Source organism: Dermacentor silvarum, chromosome 2 (genome assembly GCF_013339745.2).
Source record: "Dermacentor silvarum isolate Dsil-2018 chromosome 2, BIME_Dsil_1.4, whole genome shotgun sequence".
Taxonomy (NCBI): domain Eukaryota; kingdom Metazoa; phylum Arthropoda; class Arachnida; order Ixodida; family Ixodidae; genus Dermacentor; species Dermacentor silvarum.
In genome coordinates, this window is record NC_051155.1 from 68,981,461 (window position 1) to 69,003,749 (window position 22,289).

The 22,289-nt window shown below is 48.5% G+C and overlaps 2 protein-coding genes across 2 annotated transcripts; one reads left to right on the forward strand and one right to left on the reverse strand.

Moving 5' to 3' along the window:
• Positions 1-11,546: 11,546 nt before the first annotated feature.
• On the forward strand, positions 11,547-12,758 carry LOC119440149 (myb/SANT-like DNA-binding domain-containing protein 3). Its single transcript, XM_037705086.2, has 2 exons — positions 11,547-11,874; positions 12,364-12,758. Exons 1-2 carry the CDS (start codon positions 11,607-11,609, stop codon positions 12,591-12,593), a joined length of 498 nt encoding a protein of 165 aa, XP_037561014.2. The 5' UTR covers positions 11,547-11,606; the 3' UTR covers positions 12,594-12,758.
• A 329-nt stretch (positions 12,759-13,087) lies between these two features.
• LOC119440150 (putative nuclease HARBI1) lies at positions 13,088-15,438 on the reverse strand. The gene is made up of 2 exons (XM_049662776.1): positions 14,857-15,438; positions 13,088-13,198 (listed from the first exon to the last, which is right to left on the reverse strand). The coding sequence occupies exons 1-2, from the start codon at positions 15,436-15,438 to the stop codon at positions 13,088-13,090; spliced, it is 693 nt and encodes a 230-aa protein (XP_049518733.1).
• Between the last annotated feature and the right edge of the window lie 6,851 nt (positions 15,439-22,289).

Sequence of the window (22,289 nt, forward strand, 5' to 3'; positions counted from 1 at the left end):
TCCCGGCGGCACCGGGGTTTTAACTCGGTGCCTCCCGCATACGAGGCGGATGCTCTACCGCTAGGCCATCGCTGCGGTCGCTTCGTCATTCGACACTTGTAATGCTGTCGTCGTCATACAGCTGTCGTGCATTCGTTGTCACACGACATAATGATGCTGTTGTGGTAGTTCATTCGTCGTCATTCCAGCTTCATGATCTGACTCTTGTCAAGCTGCCGTCGTCACGCCTTCTACCCTGACCCAGTGGTCCAAGTTGTCTCGCTTGGGCCACAATGTATAGGCCCGTTGTCGGCATGCCGTGGTGGTCGATGCATCGCCTTCATTCCAGCGTCGTCATTCGACACTTGTAATGCTGTCGTCGTCATACAGCCGTCGTGCACTCGTCACACGACATAGTGATGCCGTTGTGGTAGTTCATTCGTCGTCATCCCAGCTTCATGATCTGACTCTCGACAAGCTGCCGTCCTCACGCGTTCTACTCCGACCCAGTGGTCCAAGTTGTGTACTAGCTTGGGCCACTCGCTATGTATTCGCTGGTCGTGATGGCGTCGTTGTCATTCCATCGTGGTCATTCCACCTTAGTCGTCCGGCTCTCGTCATGCTGTCGTCATCACGCCTTCATCGATCCAACAACGTCGTTCCTCCTTCATCACTCTATCGCAATCATGCTGTCGTCATAGAATCGTGATTGAGCCGCCGTTGTCATGCCATGGCCGTCATTGCGTCATCGCCACAGAGACGCTATCATACATCCATTGTCATACCGCCGTTGTCATGCCGTCTTGGTCGTGCTATCGTCCTCATTCCCGCTTCTTCCCGTTGTTGTCACAAGCAGTCTTCACACCACCGTCATCTTCTCTTTGTCCTCATGTCGTCGTTGTCATTACGTTGTGGTCGTCATACCAACGTCAGAATTTATGAATCGACATCTCATTCTCGTTATGACATTGTCGTTATACACCTTTGCCATTTGATCATTCCTTCTTCGTCATTCCATCGTCACTGTGTTGGCGTCGTACGGTCGTCGTCATGCCTCCATGCCTATATCCGACCTTCGCAAGGAAGTGCCATAGCAAGTGGGACGACATTGGAGTATGTGGCATAAAGCTGAAGAAACGAACATCTCAGTATTATTGCTGCACGTGTTAAACGTACTACGCGGATCGCTATTAGTAAGGGTATACTCTACAGATTTCTTTTCTCTTCGACGCACTATGTAAGGCTATGTCTAAGGCTATGTGTGTCTCGCACGTGTATTTAGAAGACGGCAGCATTTGAGTTTCATTTGTTGCGTGGATGTACTTATAAATAAGCGCGAATCTTCTTGTAGTCTTCAAGCTGTTTAAGCCAGCCGTAATGTGTGGTGCGTAGCAATACACTACCAAGAAAGAAAATAAAATATATTTTCTTGCAAAAGTTCAAACCTGAACCTGGGCGTCTGAGCATACAACAACGTCAGGGACTTCCTCACGAACCGAAAGGCCATGCTCATTGCCGGATGGATGGATGGAAAAACTTTATTATTATGATGGAAAAACTTTATTATGATAAAGTTTTTTCATCATAATAAAGTTTTTCCATCATAATAATGTTTTTCCATCATAATAAAGTTTTTCCATTGCCGGAGACATGGAAACAGAAGAACTGAACATGGGCAGCGAGGGAACGCCGCAGGGCTCGGTCATATCCCTCCTGCTCTTCAACCTCGTGATGCTCGACCTCCCGCGGAAGCTACAAGAAGTACATGGCGTCCACCATACCATCTACGCGGATGACATCACGATCTAGACTAGTAACGGAAGTGACGGACAAATAGAGATCAAACTCCAAGAATCTCTCCGCAAGGTAGAACAGTTCTTTGCGGGGACGAGCTTACGATTATCCCCCGGAAAGTCGGAACTCCTGCTATACCGTCCCACCCTCTAGGGCGGTCCCCAAGGGATACGGCGGACCGACACAACACGAAGAAATCAAAATCCACGCACAGGAAGGGTCGAAATCCCAAAGGTACGCAAGATCAAAGTCCTAGGTATGCTCATCGAAACGAACGGAGTTAATGGCGAGACTGTCAATAAACTAACGACCAAGGTCAGCAACGCCATGCGCCTAATCTGGCGGATCACAAACAGAAGAAATGGCATGAGAGAGGAAAGCACCATCAGGCTCATCCACGCTTTCGCCATCAGCCATATTGCCTACGCGGCGGCCTTTCACAACTGGTCAACTACCGAAAAAAAACAAGATTAACGTGCTCATCCGAAGGACGTTTAAGCTTGCCCTCGGCGTCCCGGACTCCGCCAGTACGGTACTCCTCCTCGACCCTCGACCTAGGACTGCACAACACGCTCGAGGAGATCGCCGAAGCACAACGCATATCTCAGCTCGAAAGACTAACAGAGACTAACACGGGCCGATACACCCTTGATCGACTGGGCATCACGTACCACAAACAACACGGACACAAAGCGCTAATACCCAAGGAAATCCGAGAAACCATACACGTTGCAGCCATCCCTCGGAACGTCCACCCTGACTTCAACAAAGGTGGCAGACTAGCAAGAGCCAAAACTCTCCTCCGATCATATGGAAGGGAAACCGACGCGCGCTTCGTTGACGCCGCGGAACACCCCGATGGCAGACGCTTCACTGTAGCAGTAATAGACACCAACTCCAAAACTGCCAACGCGTGTAGCGTCGAAACCCAACTTGCAGAAGAAGCCGAAGAGGTTGCCATTGCCCTGGCCCTGTCGAATCCGGATGGCAATACCGTCCTGAGCGACTCCCAGGCGGCGGTGAGAAACTTTGCCAAAGGAGGCATTTCTCCGAAAACCATCAACATTCTTAAGAGAATACGCACCCCCAAGGACCACCCGAGTCGTATCGTATGGTTCCCCGCCCACGTCAACACGGGTGACCAGGCACCCCCGAACCTCAACGAGGTAGCCCACCGCAGAGCGCGAGAGCTGACGGACCGCGCCCGGCCGGCCTCTCGGGAAGACCCCCGAAAGGAACGAGACAGACTGACCACATACAACGCCATTACAAAGATGTACCAACAGGCCAGAATAGTATTCCCACCACCACACAAAGACCTAAACAGGGCACAAGGAGTGGCCCTACATCAACTGTAAAAAAAACCTTCCCGAACCCGTTTCACCTCAAACGGATATTCCCCAAAGTACACAAAGAAGACACATGCAAGATATGCAAACAGGAAACAGCTACACTCAAACACATGCTATGGGAATGTAACGCCCAACACAAAAACGAATTGAACTCCGAGACCCTATCGCTGAGGTGGGCCGCCGCTCTGCCCAGCTCCGACCTCGGCGACCAACTCTGGGCTGTCCAGCAGGCCCGCGAAGCGGCGCTGAGACAAGTTCTTGACGTCCCGTCGTGGTAGACCTGAGCCCGAGTCGTCAAAACTGCAGGACAATTCAATAAAGTTATTACCATCCATCCATCTTGCCGAAGCGGGATTGAAGCCCGCGTGACCCCGGTCCCAAAGCCAGCGTCGTAACCACTAGGCTATAGAGTCTTCTTCTTCTTCTTTCTTCTTCTTTCTGCGGTTTTACGTGCCAAAACCAGTTCTGATTATGAGGCACGCCGTAGTGGAGGGCTCCGGATTAATTTTGACCACCTGGGGTTCTTTAACGTGCACTACAACGCAAGCACACTGACGTTTTTGCATTTCGCCTCCATCGAAATGCGGCCGCCGTGGCCGGGATTCGATCCCGCGATCTCGTGCTCAGCAGCGCAACGCCTTAGCTGACTGAGCCACCCCGGCGGGTCTAGGCTATAGAGTCACGCTCTCAGAACGTGCATTTATTCGAACCATATGATTGCGTTCGAGCGTCGTGATGATGTATGGTGTTTAATGGCGCAAGGGCCAAGTATGGCCAAAGAGCGCCATGCCAGTGTTTGTGCCATGCCAGTGGAGCGATGGATTCTGAGAAGTACTTGAGGGGTGACTGTAAAAGGGCCTAAAATAGTCGCTGTAAAGTGAGTAAAATATACATGTATTAAGATCATGGCAATGACTAATGAGTTGTACTACGAAAATGAAGAATGCATTGAGGAAGAATGATACGATTTACAAAATATAACACATGCAAGAATTGGCCAGAAGCAAAAGTGCCTAAACAGAGCCCTTGAAACACAAGGGCCTCAAGGCATGTGCTATAAAAATAAACTATCACAGCAGCATCCACTGGAGAGAGGATGCGCTACGAACTTATTGGGCTAATAGCATGTAGTACAACATTGTTCAAGAAACCGAGGACTGCTTTGGCGTTAAAAAGCGGTTCTTCACCGATAAACATCAAAGGATGAAGAGGGATATGATAGGGGTATGCTACAGGGAAATGTTTCTTTTTTTCCGTTTAGGCTTCCCGACACTCCAGTAAGACGTGGAGTACGGTCAGCCTTTCCCCAACATCTGCCACAGAGGGGAGGTTCAGCGCCAGTTAGATGGTACGAATGTGTACCATATGTATGTCCTATTCTAAGGCGGCAAAAGAGAACTTCAGTACGTCGTGACTTTGTTAATGATGGCCAGTTGCCTAAAAGTGGCTCAATTACATGGAGTTTATTCAGTGTTCATCCCATAAGTGCTGCCAATAGTTTCTGAGTTTTTTTTGCGTAGAAATTGCTTTGAGTCTGTGGCAGGAACGGGTATGGACAAATTGCTAGGTTTTGTTGCTATGGAAGTTGCCATTTGGTCGGCAAGGTCGTTACCCTCTATATGCACCTGTGCCCAGGCACCCAACATATTACAACTTGTTGATTAGAAGCATAGATATTGCAGAGCACTGAATAGAGGTCGTTTATAACAGGATTTTTGTGTTTTCATAGCGATTTCAAAGATTTCACGGCACTTAAGGAATCTGTGAATATAATGGCCTTTGGGAGCTTTGCTTTCTTGATGTGTAGCCGACAGTAACGCATAGGCCTCTGCCGTGAAGATAATGGTTTCAGGATGTAGAACGTCCGATTCAGAAAACGATGGGCCAACAGCCGCGTAAGAGACGCCGGCTTGTGATTTCGACACATCTGTGTAAAACTCAGGACAGGTGTACTTCGACTGAAGCTCTCGAAAGTGCATATGTATGTGCGCCTCTGGGGCGTGTTTTGTTATATCAACAAATGATGTGTCACATTCAACGATTTGCCATTACCCCGGCGGCAACAGCTCTACTGGAGCCATTAGGCAATGTTCAAGGATTGGAACATTCATTTCATCAGAAAGTTTTGTGACCCGATTTGAGAAAGGCACTGAGGGTCAATTATGGAATAGTGGAGCACCTTCCACATCGTTAACATGTTTGTAGCAAGGATGTCGAGGGTTAGACTGTACTTTGAGGAAATATGTGAAACTGCTTATGTTTTTGTAGGTGAAGGGACCACTCATTTGATTCTACGTATAGACTTTCAATAAGGCTTGTTCTGAAGGCGCCTGTGGCTAATCGGACTCCCAGATGGTGGACGGGATCCAGTATTTTGAGCGAGCTTGGCGCGGCTGAGTGATATACCATGGCACCATAATCCAAACGTGATCGAACAAGGCTCTTATAGAGGTTCAATAGGAGCTTCCTATCACTTCCCCATGTTGTATGAGAGATAATTTTCATTAAGTTCATTGTTTTTAGGCATTTTGCCTTCAGATATTTGATGTGTGGAATGAAGGTCAATTTTTCATCAAGTACAATACCTAAAAACTTGCGCTCTTTGTTCACAGGTATTCGTTGCCCAGACACTTCCATACTGGGATCTGGCACTAGTCCTTGCTTTCTTGTGAAAAGGACACAGGAACATTTCTAGGGATTAAGGTTAAATCTGTTGTCGTATGCCCATTTAGACACTTTGTTTAGGCCTTGCTGTATCTGTCGTTCACAAACTGCGAGGTTACAAGATTGAAAGCCTAATTGCACATCGTCTACATAGACAGAATAGATAATTGCTGGAGGTAGTGATGCACGGATCGCGGTCATCTTAACAATGAAGAGCGTGCAACTGAGCACCCCTCCTTGAGGTACACCAGTTTCTTGTGTAAATGGGCGGGACAATACGTTGCCAATTCTGACTAGAAAAGTACGGTGCTAAGCATATTCCCTCGAATGCCCATGTGCGACAGGCCTCGAAAGATACCGCACCGCCCTTTCGTATCGTACGCCTTTGCCATATCAAGAAATATAGACAAGAAATACTGCTTGTGTACAAATGCATCACGGATGTTTGCTTCGATGCGCATGAGGCGATCGGTTATAGATCGGCTTTCCCTAAAGCCACATTGAAATGGGTCAAGCATTTTTTTCGACTCTAAGAAATGTACAAGACGGCGATTGATAATTTTCTCAAAAAGTTTGCAAAGGCAGCTCGTAAGTGCTATAGGCCGGTAGCTGGTCAACAATGATGTATCATTGTCATGCTTTAAAGCTTGGATGACAATAGTTTCTTTCCATTTAGATGGTAGATACCCCGCGGCCCAGACAGTATTAAAAAGTGTGAGTAGTGTGATTTGCGTGTCGGAGTGCAAGTGCTTAATCATATCATACAAGATTCTATCCGGACCCGGTGCAGAGCTCTGACATGCTGACAAGGCGGCTTTAAGTTCGGCAATGCCAAAAGGATGGTTATAAGGGTTATTTGGGCTTCATTTTCGGTTCAGTGGCTTACATTCTTCTATTGTTTTGTACTTCAGGAAGATCTCCGAGTAGTGGGTGGACCTAGACACATGCTCGAAGTCTTGACCAATAGCATTGGCCTGGTCTTCCAACGAGTTTCCTTCTTTTCACCATGAGCAACGGATGAACTTTTTCTCCCTTAAGCCTCCTTAGTCCGTTCCCCACTTTTGCCTCCTGTGTGTATGAATTGATGCCGGACAGGAACTTCTCCCAGCTTGCTCTTTTAGCTTGCCGTCGCGTTTGCCTTCCCTGTGATTTTATATTTTTAAATTCCATCAAATTTTCTGCGGTTGGGAATCGGCGAAGTATGCCCCACGCACCTCCTTGCGCTCATGATTCCACCATGGAACTCGTCTTCTGGATGAGCTACCGCTTGATTGTGGAATGAACTTCTTTGCTGCCTCGATGATAAAATCGGCAAAATACGGTACCGCGTCATCTATACTAAATTCGCTGATAAAATCTCGGGGTAGAAAAGTCAACTCCTTAAAAAGTTTCCAATCAGCAGAGGCTAGTTTCCATCTATGGACATGAGGAGGGGAGTCATCTTTCGTTACTAAGCTTAGAGTTATTGGAGAGTGGTCACTTCCGAATGGGTTTTTAGGGGCGAAGCTCCTTATAGCGGCACCCGTTCCGTCCCCGTCGTCGTAGTAGTAGTGTGTAACAAGTAGTGTGTAACCAGTCTGAGAAAAATGAGAAAAAAAATTCCGAAGTTGTGTCCGTAGCGCGGAATCGAACCAGGGAACCCTCGCTTCCGAGCGCGCGGCGTTAGCCCACTACGCCACGAAGCTTTTTTTTTTCTTTATTGCATTGGCATCACAGTCAACCACGTAGTGACAAATTCATAATTTTAGAACTGTTTCATAGGTAACAAGCCTTCCATACGGGGCACCCAATCGGGTACACACTTTTTCACTTTTTCCATTTCGAGAAATGAAATGAGAGACTCGCGAAAGTATTCTATTGCAGGGCGAGCATCAACGTCTGCATGGCGAACAGCCATGCGTGACGTCCAAATACTATGCAGAGCCATTAACATAGTAATATCATATGGAAAACCATCCTCATTATGAACCATTAGGTACCTTATTCCCTGTGCATCCAAAGGGAAATCCTTCTTTAAGGTCCTTTGCAGGACATCCCAGAAGAACACGCCATCCCAGCATTCCAGGAACACGTGTTCAATCGTTTCAGGTTTCCGGCCCAAGAAACAGTGGTCACCCCACGGAACGAATAATCCCTTATCAGAAAGCCAACTCTTAACTGGCAAAACGCCTGCATGTAATTTAAAGAAGAAGGTTTTCACCCCAGGACGCAGAGGCATGCTTTTTACACGTTTCAGCACCTTGCGCCACTTTCCGCCCGAGAAATGAGTCCGGTACAATGGAATTGGGAGAACAATATCACATAAATCGTTATACAATTTTTTACGAGACACTGCGCTTAAATATTCAATCGAGAAACGGGCCTCCAGGAAACGGCACGACTCAACAACCTCTTTAAGGTAACCCTGTAGTCGACCTTCCATTTTATTGGAAGAGATGACAAAGTTGGGCAAAGCACTGACCAGTCGTACTTGGCAAACTGTGCGCAGGAAAGGATCCTGAACATCTCGAAGGTACAAAAAACGATTTACAAGCTGTCTCAGAAATAAATGCGATAAGCTTAAGCCGCCATCACGAAAACGCCGAAAAAGCTTCGTCCGACTTGTTCGTTCGCATGTCGATCCCCACATAAACACGGCAAAAACTCGATGAAGTCTCTGCACATTCACTCGAGAGCAGTAGAGCACTTGTAACACATACCACAATTTACTAATGAAAAACAAATTCCAAACCGTTGCACGAGCAAAGATTGATAAATCTCTGCCCTTCCATTTCGTGGCTTTTTCTCGGATTTCTTCTGTCTGTCTCCTCCAATAGGGATCACTGTCGGTGTAATTTTCTAAGGGTACGCCTAAATACTTCACCGGGGTTGTTACCCACTGCACATTTAGGAAAAACTGTGGCGTGAGATCCCAATCGCCATGCCAAAAACCAATACATTTTCCCCAATTGACTGCACTGCCGCTTACCTGACAAAAACTTTTTACAATGGTAATAACCTCCGCTATACTTTCGAGTTTGAACAAAAAACACCTATATCGTTTGCATAGGCCAGAATGCGTACTTCAGATGCATGTAGCCTGAAGCCACTAATTGTACTGCAGTTTATAATACTTAGGCAAAAGCTTTCAATAAACATGCAAAAAAGGAGAGGGGAAATAGGACAACCTTGGCGAACTGAGCGACGCACTTGGATGAGATTTCCAACTTCTTTGTTAACAATGAGCCTAGTACTACAACCACTGTACGCCATACGAACAGCTTCAGTTATTACTGTGCCAACATTTGCATGTTCTAAGACAGTTATAAGTAAGTCATGTGGCACGCGGTCAAAGGCCTTCTCGAAATCAATCTGGAGCATCGCAACTGCACCCTTCATGACGTCACAACACTCTAATACACACCTCGCTTTGTGAATATTGGTAAAGATGCTTCTGCCCTTTATTCCACATGTTTGATGCGGGCCCACTATTTCTTTTATGGCGCTTTGCAACCTTCTAGCCACTATTTTCATAAAAATTTTGTAATCAACATTTGTCAGACTGATAGGACGATAGGCTGATACCTGCCGAAGTTTAATAGAATCGTTCGTTTTCGGAATAAAAATGGTATGGGAAGTGAGAAATGAAGGAGGCAGAGATTTAAACTCAAAGGCCTCATTGAATAAGCGCCCCAATATCGGAGGTATTTCTCGCGTGAAGGTCTTATACAAAGGCGCACTTAGCCCGTCAGGACCAGGGGACTTCCCGGGGTTTAGGTCTTCGATTGCTTTCTCTACCTCTCCTACCGAGATTGAAAGTTGCAATCTATCCTTTGTTTCGTCATCTAATTGTGGCATGAACGCCAAAAATTCACTTTTGAAGTGGTCGATATCTACCGTACCTAAAGAAAACAGAGCACTGTAATACTCGTAAAAGGCTTTCTCAATCTCGTCTTTAGCACTTGTCAAGGCACCATTGTATATTATTTCTGCAATTATATTACGTTGCGCGTAACTTTTTTCCGTCCCTAGTGCGCGCTTTGTAGGCCTTTCGGCCATTACCGTTTTCTCTGCTCTCGGTCTTATAATTGCACCCCGAAATCTTTCCATGTCTAACAACTCCAATTTTTCTTTCACCGCACGCATATCTCCCTTAAAGGTTCCAGGCGTTAGACACTCTTCTTTGACAAGAGTTTGCAGGTTTGAACGTAACAGTCTCTCGTGAATACGTTCTTCATGTTTAAGTATGCGGCTTCTTTCTACAGCTTTCATTTTAATTTTTTGCTTAAATATTTCCCATTTCGGCCCAGCTTCTGAATTACTGTCACGGTACGGTTCTTGTATGCCCTCATGTACTAGAGTTTTGAAAACATCGTCATCAAGTAGTTTATTATTAATTTTCCATGAATCCCAGTTAAATTTTCTCTTTCTTTCTTTTTTGCTGCAAATGCTAAACATCACGAGGCACTGGTCAGTGAAGGAGAGGGGTGTTACGCAATAATCCTTACACAGAGGCACAATATCCAGCGACACATATGCACGATCTAAGCGTGTGTGACTAGAACCTTGAAAATGCGTGAATTGGACATTATACCCACTGCTAATGCATTCTCCCACATCTTCCAGAGCGAAATCGTTGATGATATCCATTAACTTTATCGTGCTAGTCTCGCGGTGCGGCGTAGTACTCGTTTTGTCTCGTGCTGAGCATACACAATTAAAATCGCCGAGAAGGATCAGTATACGATCAGTGTTACAATACTCACTAATGCGGCCGAAATAATCTAGACGCTGTGCAACGTCAGCTGGAGCATACAAACAAAACACGCGCCATTCATTGCCGGCAAAAACAAAGTCACAAACTACAAAGCGGCCCGATGGACAGCTTATAACAGACTGTATAACAATACCTTAGCAACTACGCACCAATAATAGACACCCTCCTGACGTCCCAACCGCATGACTGACGCACACACTATAATGCGCCGAGAACGGGCGTAACATGCCGTCGGTCTGGTCCTCGCCTTGAACTTTAGTTTCCTGCACTGCGATTATGTCCAATTCTTGTTCTATCGCAATACGATACAACTGATTTTGCCTTCTTTTAGTCGCTAATCCTCGTACATTAATTGTACCTACGCGCAGGGACCTTTCCAACGACACAATTTTCTTGCCGGACGAGACCGCCGGCAAGACGTCCTCATTTCCCATCTCGACGCTTTGTGCAGTCGCCATAGTGGCGTCTAAGAGTTCACCTCCTTGCCGCCCCTTGTCAGGGACGAGGCGCGCATCCGAACGGCGCTGCGAGGTTTCTTCGTCACCCCATTCCCTTCCAGCGAAGCTTCGACCTGTCTCAGGCCCGTATTCACAAACGAAACTTAAGTGGAGGCACAGTAAGTGTGAGGAAAGTACAAGTATGAGGAAAGTTGCGGGAAAGTGATTCGTAAACGGCACTTAGGTATTACTTTCCGAAGTGACACTTTTCGGTACAAGTATGTCGCATGGTGTCGAGGCTACGCAAATAATTGGCGTGTACGATGTATTTCATTTGCAAAATAATAACTGTTGCACCAAAATAATGGGAAAGAAATGTTGTAGCGTTCGAATGAACACTGTGCTGGGTAAATGAAACCAATATTTACATTTTCAGTGCTTTGTTTGAACTCGTCTGGCCACAATGGCCTACAGTCACCCGGTCATACCCGGGCCTCCTGTCGCCTCTCTCGCCGTCCCAATAGTTATGTTGCGTTTGTTACGTGCGGTTTATTGCAGTGTTTCTGTGCCTCTGACGTTAAGCGCTTCATTACGGTGTGTGTGTGCAATCTGTTTGACGCGACCATGGAGAAAAAGAAAAACTTCTCTGAAGATGAACGCGCCGTGTTGCTGGAACTGCTCTCACGCCACCGCAGCGTCGTGGAAAACAAGAGGACTGACGCGGCGTCCGTGAGTCGGAAACGACAGGCCTGGGAAAAAATCGAGGACGAATTTAACTGCCGCCACAACGTGACGCCGCGCAAATGGATCCAACTGAAGAAATGCTGGGAGAACTTGAAAGACAAGTGGAGAAGAACAAACGCTGAAGACATGCGGGAGCGGTTTGCTACAGGTAAGCGTTGCTTTGGCTGAAATTGCGATATTACTGGCGACATATCCTGCATGTGTGCATTTTACAGAGCACAGACATTTAACTAGATAACCTGAACCACGGCCGGACTTGAGAGACGCGCTCACATGCCTTCTCTTTAGCTAATAAGAAGGAACGCCAGCGCGTTAATAAGAAGGAACGCCAGCGCGTCTCTTTCCGGCCGTGCATGAAGTCGCCTTAAAGGGCAGCAGAGTTGGCGAGCCGTACTTTTGTCACAGCGTCTGCTATCGGGATTGCGTTTTTGTTACATTTGTGCTACGTGCAGTGAAGAGCCGAAATCGCGGCATTTATTCCGCGGAGCAGTAGACGCATCGCTGCGTTTACACATTTGTTTCGTGTGTTTTGTGCGTTCGTTCAATGGTCACTCTGTATGCTGGGCTTTAAAAAAAACTTTATAAGCCTCATTCTATATGTAATATGCACCCGCTTCTTTTCTTTTTGTAATGCCAGGTGGCGGAACACCACCACCAAGCCAGATGACCGACGAGCTGCAGCGCGTTGGAGACATCGCGTCACACATGGCTGTTCGGCTGCCCAATCCCTGTGACAGTGACCGCAGCCGGCATAATGCTGTGCCAGGGGGATCGCAGCCTTCCAAATCGCAGTGCACACCTGCTGTCGCTGCACTGCTGTCAGAGACTCAAGACAGGCCTCTGGAACAGGTCGCTGGTATGGCTTAATCATATTTTTTTCATTGCCCATGTTTTCGGTCTGTTACGTTCAATTTTTTGTAACAAAAACGCTCTTCATTTATTACGTTGGAGCTATCACGTACACATTTCAGTGTCCAGTATTTCAGTCATTTTCCCAATGGTGTGTTTGACAGGCCTCGGTGCTTTCATACTGTACTGGCTGATGTCGGCAGGAACAAACGTTGAAAATATAACACAGGTTGCAGTGCGTTGCATTTATAAAAATAAAATTGTTACAAAGGGCACTTCAGGCACTACACAGCTGCAGAGTGCACATGTACAGCAAGATGTTCACAACAGGGCGACACTTTTGGTGTAGCTATGCAGAATCACCTAGCAGTGTGCTCATTTGAACTGTTTCTGCAGGTTGTCAAGACATGTACGACGAATCAACAGACCTCTGGTCATGGGACGACAACAGTAGCCCGATGGAAGATGCTTCAACAAATACTGCACGCCCCCATGGCCAAGTACAAGACACTTCAGACAGCCAACCACGCAATGGCGGTGGTGCCATCTGCAGCAAGTTCCAGTGCCGCTGCAGCGGCAAGTTCTAGCGCCGCTGTGCCAGCTGGCACGAAACGCGCTTCAACCTGCAGCAGCCAGAGGCAAACGGCGGTCTCAATTGAATTGGGTGCCCGCCTAGATGCCATCAAAGAGGACCGTGATCAAAAGAAAAAGGAGCATTTATTGAGGCTGAAATTCATGCGCATCGAACACAAGCAGAAGAAAGCACAGCACAGTGAAAAACTGGAGCTGTTTCGATTAAAAATAGCTAATCAGAAAGCAAAGGCAGAAATGGTTAAACTCCAACTCGACATAATGAAAAAACAGTACGAATAAAGTCATGTCTGTTATTTTGTGTCATTTCGTTTAAGCGAAATACTGTGTGACTATGCGCTCCCTCATCCTGAAACCGCTTGCTGTGTCTGGCACAGGTGGCATTGCTGGTGGTCTTGGTGGAGCAGGTGACGTAGGAGCCGGCGAACCGCTGTAATGATTTTCCTGGCTTTGTGGTGGAGGTGGGATTGGTTCTCTTAGGAGGTGGCTGAAGTTATGGAGTGCGGCACAAGCTGTGATGACGATGGGAACTGATGTTGTTATCTGAAGCGTCATGTCGAGGCATGGGAACCTTCGCTTCCACACTCCAAACGTCCTCTCCACACTGCAGCGAGTCCGCGAGAGGGACTCGTTGTACCTTAAGAAAGCATTTTATTGCGATAGCAATTATATGGACACTCCAAAGCAGATTTCTGCCGTCGGCGTCGCCGTCGCCGTTGCCGTCGCCGTCGCCGTGAGGTTCCGTATGACGTCAATGGAGATGAAATCGTCGCCGCGCGCCACCGAACGCTGTATGTGCGAGTGAAAGGGCGCGAGGGACGCGCGCTTTCACGGGGAGTGAACGCACGGCGGAGAACAAACGCGAGTTCTGTGCCGTGCTCCCTTAAGGGCTGCAGAAGTAGGCGTCTCTTTCCTCCTTTACAATCACCCTATATGTAGAGCAAACGCGCCTTCTTGTGACGCACGAAAGGCCGTGAGGGGGGGGGGGGAAGGGAGGCGACGTTTAGCTGCGGCACCAAGTGCCTATTTATATCAAAGGCTCCGGCAACAGTCACCAACGCTGCACGCGTTTTGAGCGAACTCGGGCAAAACGCCGACGGCGTCGACAACAGTTCTGCGTGTTGCCGGCGCTGCTGCATGTCCAAGTTTATACAGCTCATAAAGCTAATATCATTACTCCGTATAGCTCTCTACTAAGTTGCTATCGCAATTGATGCTTCGCCTTTCGGGTGAAACTGCGACAACTTTTTTTGTTCAGTTTACGCATTTTTTGTATACCCAATAGCATTCCTCTAACTTGACTTCACCTGTGCTGAGGGCTGTCTTTCGTCCTTCTGTCCCTAAATGGGGTCATGAGGTAGGACCTGCAGGGATACCCCATTCTCGCCTAGTAGGATGCCAGGCACAGTCCCTCTTTCATATTGTACTCTGGCCCAACTGTTGTCGAATATCCGGCTGTCGTGAGCCGAACCGGGCCAGCTGGCCACCAAATCAAAAAATTGAAGCTGAGGCCCTGTGATCGCCTGCAAAACAAGACATTTTTTTTCACTGTGGAGCAGCCCAGAATGCTCCTGAAGTAATACAACTTATGTTGTGCATACAGCGTCACACTGCTAGTTGTGGAAACATGGTAATAAATCGGGTATTCGCATATTCGGTATTTATGTCAATGGCAGTGCAGTATACATACCTGGACATTGATTGAGAAGTAGCCCTTTCGATTCCGGAACACCTCCGCGTCTTCTCCGCCGGGATTTTTCATGCGCACATGAGTACAGTCTATACACCCGCTTACACCAGGGAAACGCGCCATGGCAAAAAATTCCTCCATTATCACGGCCGCTTCAGTGGCGTTGGGCAATTTCACAAGCTGCGGGAACAATGTGTCAGCTATCATTCTTGATATGCGTGTGTTGATGCGTGACACGCTTGCTTGAGACACATTAACAAGGTCCCCGGTAACAACTTGAAAGGTTCCGGCGCCGTAGAATCGCAGCGCGATGAGGAGCTGGAGCAGTGGCGGAACAGGGTGACCGCGTTCGTGGTCCTTTGGGCGTAGCGGCAGCATTTCCAACAGCCGCATCACCGCTCGCTTGGAAAAGCGGTACCGGCACAGGAATTCCGCGTCGTTATAGGCCTCTATTGGATTCTGCCGATCCCTGAGAACGGGGCGTAACGGCGGCGCATAACGATATGCTTCATCCTGTGCAACTTCTTCTACACGGCCAGCAAAATCGGTGAACTCGGCGAGACTGCCATAGTAGTCGGCCATTTTGTTTGACGAGAAAACAGCGAAAGTAGCCCTTAAGGTAGCCAGCAGCTGTACTTTACTTTCAGGTAGTTAAGTGCCGATTTAAGTATACCTTAAGTACAAGATTGCTCTCTGACGCGGCTCCTGCGACACCGCACTCACGTCGTCATGGCGACGCTTTGCCGGGGTTGTCTCCGCGTCCATATTTCCCAGAGCACTTTCGTCGACCGCTGGCTTTATGCTTGCTGCCTGCTGCGTTTGAGAGACGCTGGTCGCGTCCGAGGACTCTCCCGTGGGGCCCTCATCCTGGAGCACCGGACCAACGCCAACCGCGTTCGTTGTAGCAGTCTCTTGGTGCTCACCGACGCTGGACACCGTCATGGCCAGCGTCTGCAGCCCCGAGACGCGGGCTTCCTTGTCAGCTCCCTGTTCGGTTCCGCTCTTCGCAGGTGTCGCAGCTTGCTCTGCCTCTTCCTCATCCATGACAAGCTCGCTTTGGTCTACAACCGTAGATCTGCCCACGGCTTTGGCGTAGCTGCGAGTACATGCCTCCTGTCCATGGCCAAACGCATGACATTCGGCGCACTTCGGTACCCTGCAATCACGCCGTATATGACCCGTGTGCTTGCAACGAAGGCAAAGAGGGGCTCGTCCTGGCGCCACAATGAGCACTGTACCGCTGCCCAGGCGCATCTGGTGCGGTATGTTATCCAGTGCGATACTCTCTTTCAAAAACAATCGCACAAACCTTGTCAGAGGGTCAGCACATTCGAAGCCCTCCGCTTTCCACCTGTCATTGGTCACCTCCTTCACTTCGCCGTATTCACTGAATGCCCTCCGAATGTTATCGCTCGTGACATCCAAAGCCACCCAATGCAACTTCAGACGCACCTCTTGCCTGTTGGGGTCGATGACGATGCAAAGACGATTCTTGACGACCAACCTTCCTGCTTCTATAAGCTTCTTTTTCGCTTCATCCGTCCGCAGGTTAACGAGCCAGACGTGGGACATCTGGTAGGCACCTATTACAGCAACGTCCTTGATGACGCCGGCGTCTTGTAAGGGCTTTCGAAAGTCTTCGATGCGATATGGACGACCTGAGATGTCGCAGTGCAGCATGACTGCACGCTTCATAGCTTCACCTGATGAAACGTTGGGCAAAATAATCCTGTAGTCCTTGGGCACGGAAAACGACGGGCTACCACGGCCGTTGACGACCGCTGTCGCAGCTCGCTCAGAGCCAACCATCCTGCGTCCGCACGCGTCAGTGACCGGGAGCAGAATTCACTAGGCCACGAAGCGGACATGGACACACGCACCACGATGGCAATAAATACCCAACATTAACGAAAGGCCGCGTTTCTAGCGCGTTTCTAAAGCGTTTGTGCTAGCGCGTTACGGCCCGTGTAAGAAGCTGGTGTAAGACGCTGTGGCCTCTCCGCCTTACCTTCAACGCGTTTCGAACGCGCTGCCCAAAGCGGTGGCAAGTCAAGTTCAAGTCGAGGACCGTTTATGAATACGGGGGGCAGCATGTGATGCTCCTCTCAGCAGTCATGTGATGGCGTCGGCAAACGCGGTGCACGTTCCGGCATGTGTAAATGGCTGCGTAACACGCTGTGACGGCTCCCCCTTACTAGAGAGTACTGCACGTTTCTAACGCGTTTGTGCTAGCGTCCCCTTAAGCGGGAGATCCGATGATTCCCTCCGGAGCTTCGCCCACTCATCATCATTCACCCCGTGGATATGCTGTGATTTTTTGTTCACATTTCATTCTAAATCGGGAAATAGAGAAGCCGATCCAATCGCTAGACTATCGATGAATAGGAATTGTGGTGAAGATTATAATACGTTGGCCCCTTCTGATTGAAGAGGCATGCACCGGAGTTCACTGAAAAGTTTTCTACGAAATGGCCTCTCGCGTCGCATCGTGAGTGTCCACACATCGTCTTGTGGGCGTTAAAATCTCCCACGAGTTTGTAGGGCTCGGGAAGCTCATCAATAAGATTATAGAAGTCTGTTTTCTCGAGGTGATGATTTGAGGGTATGTAAATGGAACATTCAGTTATCAACTTCCCGAGAAGAATTGCCCAAACTGACACTGCCTCAAGGGGCGTCTGGAGGTCAACATGTTGGCAAGCTACAGACTTAACTGCTACTATTGCAACACCGCCGGAGGAGACGTTAGCCTCATCGCGGTCTTTTCGAAAGATGGTGTATTGACGCAGGAACTTTGTGTTTGTAGGTTTCAGATTTGTCTCTTGAACACACAGCAACTTTGTTTTACGTTTGCGTACGAGTTTTCTTTTATCGTCGAGGTTGTGAATAAGCCCTCTAACATTCCATTGTAGTATTTGTGTCTCCATAATGAAGAAAGTGTTTGTGCTGTGTGTTTAAGAGAGTAATATTAGCTCACGGGGCCCTTTCCAGGCGCCGTGACGCGAGTTTTGTCTTTTTTGGAGCGGTCGAGAGAATCCCGCCGCTCCTTAGGCGCTGGCTGCGCCCTCTGAATAGCTGTTATGTCCATCGCCTCTTGTGAGGCGCTGGACACGCGCCCTTGAGAGCGCTGTGTTGGACGTGAAGGCGACACGTCGAACGAGACCTTTGGGGCCACCAACCCGGAGGTTGACGGGCCCCCTTTCGCAGACGGTGAAGCAGCATGAGCTGCTTTCGCGAAGGGGGCTGGTGGCACAGCCGCAGCCACACTGTTTGTGGACCGGGTCGATGCCGTAGTCTGCTGCGACGCTGCCCCCTTACGCACCGCATCAGCATAGCTTGCGGTATGAAAAAGAGAACCACATTTTCGTGCTTCTTGGAACGATATGTTTTCTTTGATTTTCAATGTAATTACTTCTTTTTCTTTTTTTCCAGGTTTCACAGGATCGGGAATATGCGTGGTGGTCGCCTTCGCAGTTCACACAGTGGGGTGTTCCAGAACAGTTTTCGGAAGTGTGGTCTTTGTCACCACATTTTCCGCAGGTGTGTTGACCTCGGCACCTTTGCGAGCCGTGGCCGTACTTCTGACACTTAAAACATCGACAAGGGTTGGGAATATAGCGTCTTACACGGATTTTTGTATAGCCTGTCTCAAGGATTTCTGGTAACACACTAGAGGCAAATGTAATGATCAGATGTTTTGTGGGAATTTCTTTGTTGTCTCGCCTGATTTTTATTCTTTTTACCTCAATGACATTTTGGTCTTGCCAGCCTTCCAACAGTTCTGCTACGGTTAGTTCTAAGAGGTCCGAATCTGAAATCACGCCTCGGACTGTGTTGAGGGAACGATGTGGGGTCACTGTTATAGGTATGTCTGCAAAGGTTGTGAGATTTGCGAGCTTTTCATGTGGCAGCTTGTCACGAACCTCAAGGAGGAGGTCGCCGCTTGCCATCTTGCTAGCTTTATAGCCTGGTCCAATGGTGTCCGTCAGGGATTTAGAAAAGAGGAAATGTGATATTACTCTTACGGGCTTTTCAGGTTTATCACTGTGGATAACGCGATATTGTGAAAAAGATTCTTTGCGTGGAGTCAAAAAGTTCAAGGAGACTTCGGTGCGTACGCGCTTTGTAGCGGTACGATCGAGTAGCAGAGGTAATGATGCTCTATGCATGCTGAATGCAGTTACTTCGGCAGCAATGGCAGCCACCCACCACGGAGCCCAACAAGGGGACGCTACAAGTTTGACATAGCAATGACTTGCACACGCCAGCCGTGCATCGCTGCTATAACACAATGCGCCATATTCAAGGTTGGATATACCGCACCAGATTAACCCAAGCCGCCTGGGAGAAACAGAAAAATTGGGAAGAAAGGAGATGACAGGGGAGAAAGGTAAGTTGATAGGAGAAGAAAAGATTTAGGAGAGGGACAGGAAAAGGCGACCGCCGATTTCCCCCGGGCGGGTCACTCCGGGGTGCCGAAGGGCAAAGAGATGTGTTGGCTCCGCCGGCGGCCCATAGAGGTCCAAACACCCGGCTTCGGCTCAACCTCCAGGATCCCCTTTTCCCCGGACACAGCTAAGCCACGTACGGTTAAACGCGGGAGGGGCCAACCCTCATGTGGTCGGGTCCGTGGTGTCGCAACACACCAAACGCCTGCTGACGCAGACGCCCCTGCGGGGTTCGAGCGTCGTCGTCTTCGTCCGCAGCTCGCGTGTTCGTACTCTCGTGCCCTGCGAGGTGAAGAGGTTTTGCGCGCTATGAGAGCGAGAGAGAGACGCATTCACGGAGGGGGTCTCCTGTAGCGTTGTTTCGGCATTCGAAGCTGTGCTATGCAAGGCGCAATGACGGCCGTAAGTCCGAGACGCGCGAAAAAAATTATCATCATCATGAATAATAAGATGAAAACTTCGCGCCCAATTCCGGAAAATGCCGGGCTACGATCGCCGAGCTTCGCTGTTTCAAGCGTTGCACTCCCGAGTGCAAGGTTAAGCGTTTTTTTTTGTTTTTGTTTCTGTAATGCGTGAGTCGCACGCGAGTTTTGACCGCAAAGTGAGAGCGAGTCTGATAGTACATCCGTGAAGTCAACGTGGCTCTCAGTGGCACTATTACGTGCGTTAATAATGGATGCAGAGAACGAACATATGACATTTTAGTTATGAATTATTTAGGGTCATTATGCAGTTAAGTGGAGCATGTTGGTGTTGCATGCATAGACGTGTGGTGTTCTGTTCGATTTTTTTTTGCCCGACAATGCCACTCTGCAAGTGCATATTATGTTGTCATATTCTGAAAGTGTGTGTGTGTGTGTGGGGGGGGGGGGGCAGTGTCACGGAGCGGCATAGCTTCCAGTTATCGACACGCCGATTAATAGGCGCCAAAAACGTTGTGGTCTCACGGTACGGCATATAATTGCGAGACAGCGACACGCTGATTAACGGGCGTCAAAAACGTCGTGGTCTCACGGTACGGCTTATAGTTTGAGATAGCGGCACGCCTATTACCGGCCGCCAAAAACGTCGTGTTCTCACGGTACGGCATAGTTTCGAGACAGCGACACGCCGTTTAGCGGGCGCCGTATCATATAGTTTGGAAGGTCATGCGCAAGTTGCGCGAGTTGATGAGCGACGCTTCTGCGGGATTTCGTGACAAGTCGTGTTTTAGCGCGATAGCGTTAAGGGCCCCGTGTCGCAGAAAATCTGGCATGGAGAGAAGTTTATTACGAAAAAAAAAACATTCTTGAAAATACATGGGCACCTGCAGCTTCCTGTACAAAAAAAAAAAAAACATTCAAACGCTAATGACACCTGCCACATATATAATCATCACACATTATGAAAAAGCGCGGAACACACAATGGTGACGTACAAGTCTCGCAGGTGATCTGGTTTGCCAGAAAAAGGATTTAATACGGTAACAACACTGCATTTATGCGCCCATTCCGGAGTTTATAAATATTGCAGACAATTTCCGTAGGAACTGGTATTCGTTCATATTATTCAAGTCTACACACGCCTGTTCGTACATGTGTTTGCGTAGACGGCGTAGCAACGGGTACATACTCGCTTTGGCTGCCCCTGTAGTGCCGCCGATCCTCGTTGGCGCCACACCACAAATGCACCTATGCACAAAAAATAACATGGAAGAGAATTCGCGGTTTTGTTTTTGACTATGTACGTACATGGAACATTCGCGACAGCATGAACCAAAAAGTTTTTGACACTGGACAGTCGAACAAGGCATGTCGTAATGTTTTTGTCTGCACTGAGGGCAGCGGTTATTGGCAGTTATTCCCCACGCTGCCGTGCGTTTCCGTGTAGGCAAAACGCGCCAGCCTCGTCTCCAGCCGAATTCGCGCACCTCGGCGGGCACGGACGACGAAGTGAGACTGCGCCAGTTGACGCTCTTGCACTTCTGCAGCTCTTCGTGCGTCAAATGTTCTACGGCAAAACATTCTCACACCTCCGTCGCCGGGGTGTTTACTAAATCAACATCAGGTAAAGCTGTTTGAATGGACTGGAGGCTGCTACATACATATTTAATGAATGGCGGTGGCTATTCCGCCGTAGGACCTGTCCTTTTTTCTGATAAAAATAGCTTTCTGCAGGTACCTAGGAATTAATATTCAAGTTTTCTGCCTGGGTATTCGGCGTTGTTCACGAGGTCGTAGAAACCTCGCAATGCGAAGACAGAGCTCATTGTTCTGATGCAACGGATGCTAAAACCACCTAGTTCCGTTGGAAGCCGAAGGAGCGGGCGTGCTATTAGTTCAGTGTTGTCGTTCAATAGGAAAGACACGCAGAGTGTGGCTCACCTTTGTGATGTCCTGCGTGAAGTCCTTTGTGAAGTCCTGCGCTGTGCGTGCTACGTAATAAAATGCCGCGCAAACACTGGATTTTATTATGTAGCTGCGCTCGGCTAACGTCAGTGAAAACTTTGATGCCACCGACAGCTTCTTTTCAGCTTTCTTACGCAGGACTGTCCACGTCTCCTGTGGTACTTCCCCGGACGTGAGGAACACTACTCGCAGGACTTTGACTTCAGCTACCTACCCGAATTCTCCGTCGAGGGCGGATGCAAAGTTCCCGGAGGCCATCGCCTTGCTTTTGTCTTTGTTCAAAAAGGCTCCGGATAATTCATATTCCCCAAATAAACGTAAGAAGGCGTAGTAGCTCTCTTCATTTCTCAAGTAAAGGGATACGTCGTCTGCATATGCGGACACCTTTATTTCTCCTTAGCCTGGCAATGGAAAGCCGCATATCGACGGGCAAAGTGAAATGCGACACAACAAAGGATCAAGACAAAGAACAAACAGGTGCGGGTACATTGGCCTCGTGTCACGGGGAAAGAATCACTTATACGGCCGTTTACGAGCAGCTTCGGAGATAAACCCGAACACAGGAGGCCGATCTTATCTACAAATTCGACGGGAAAGCCGA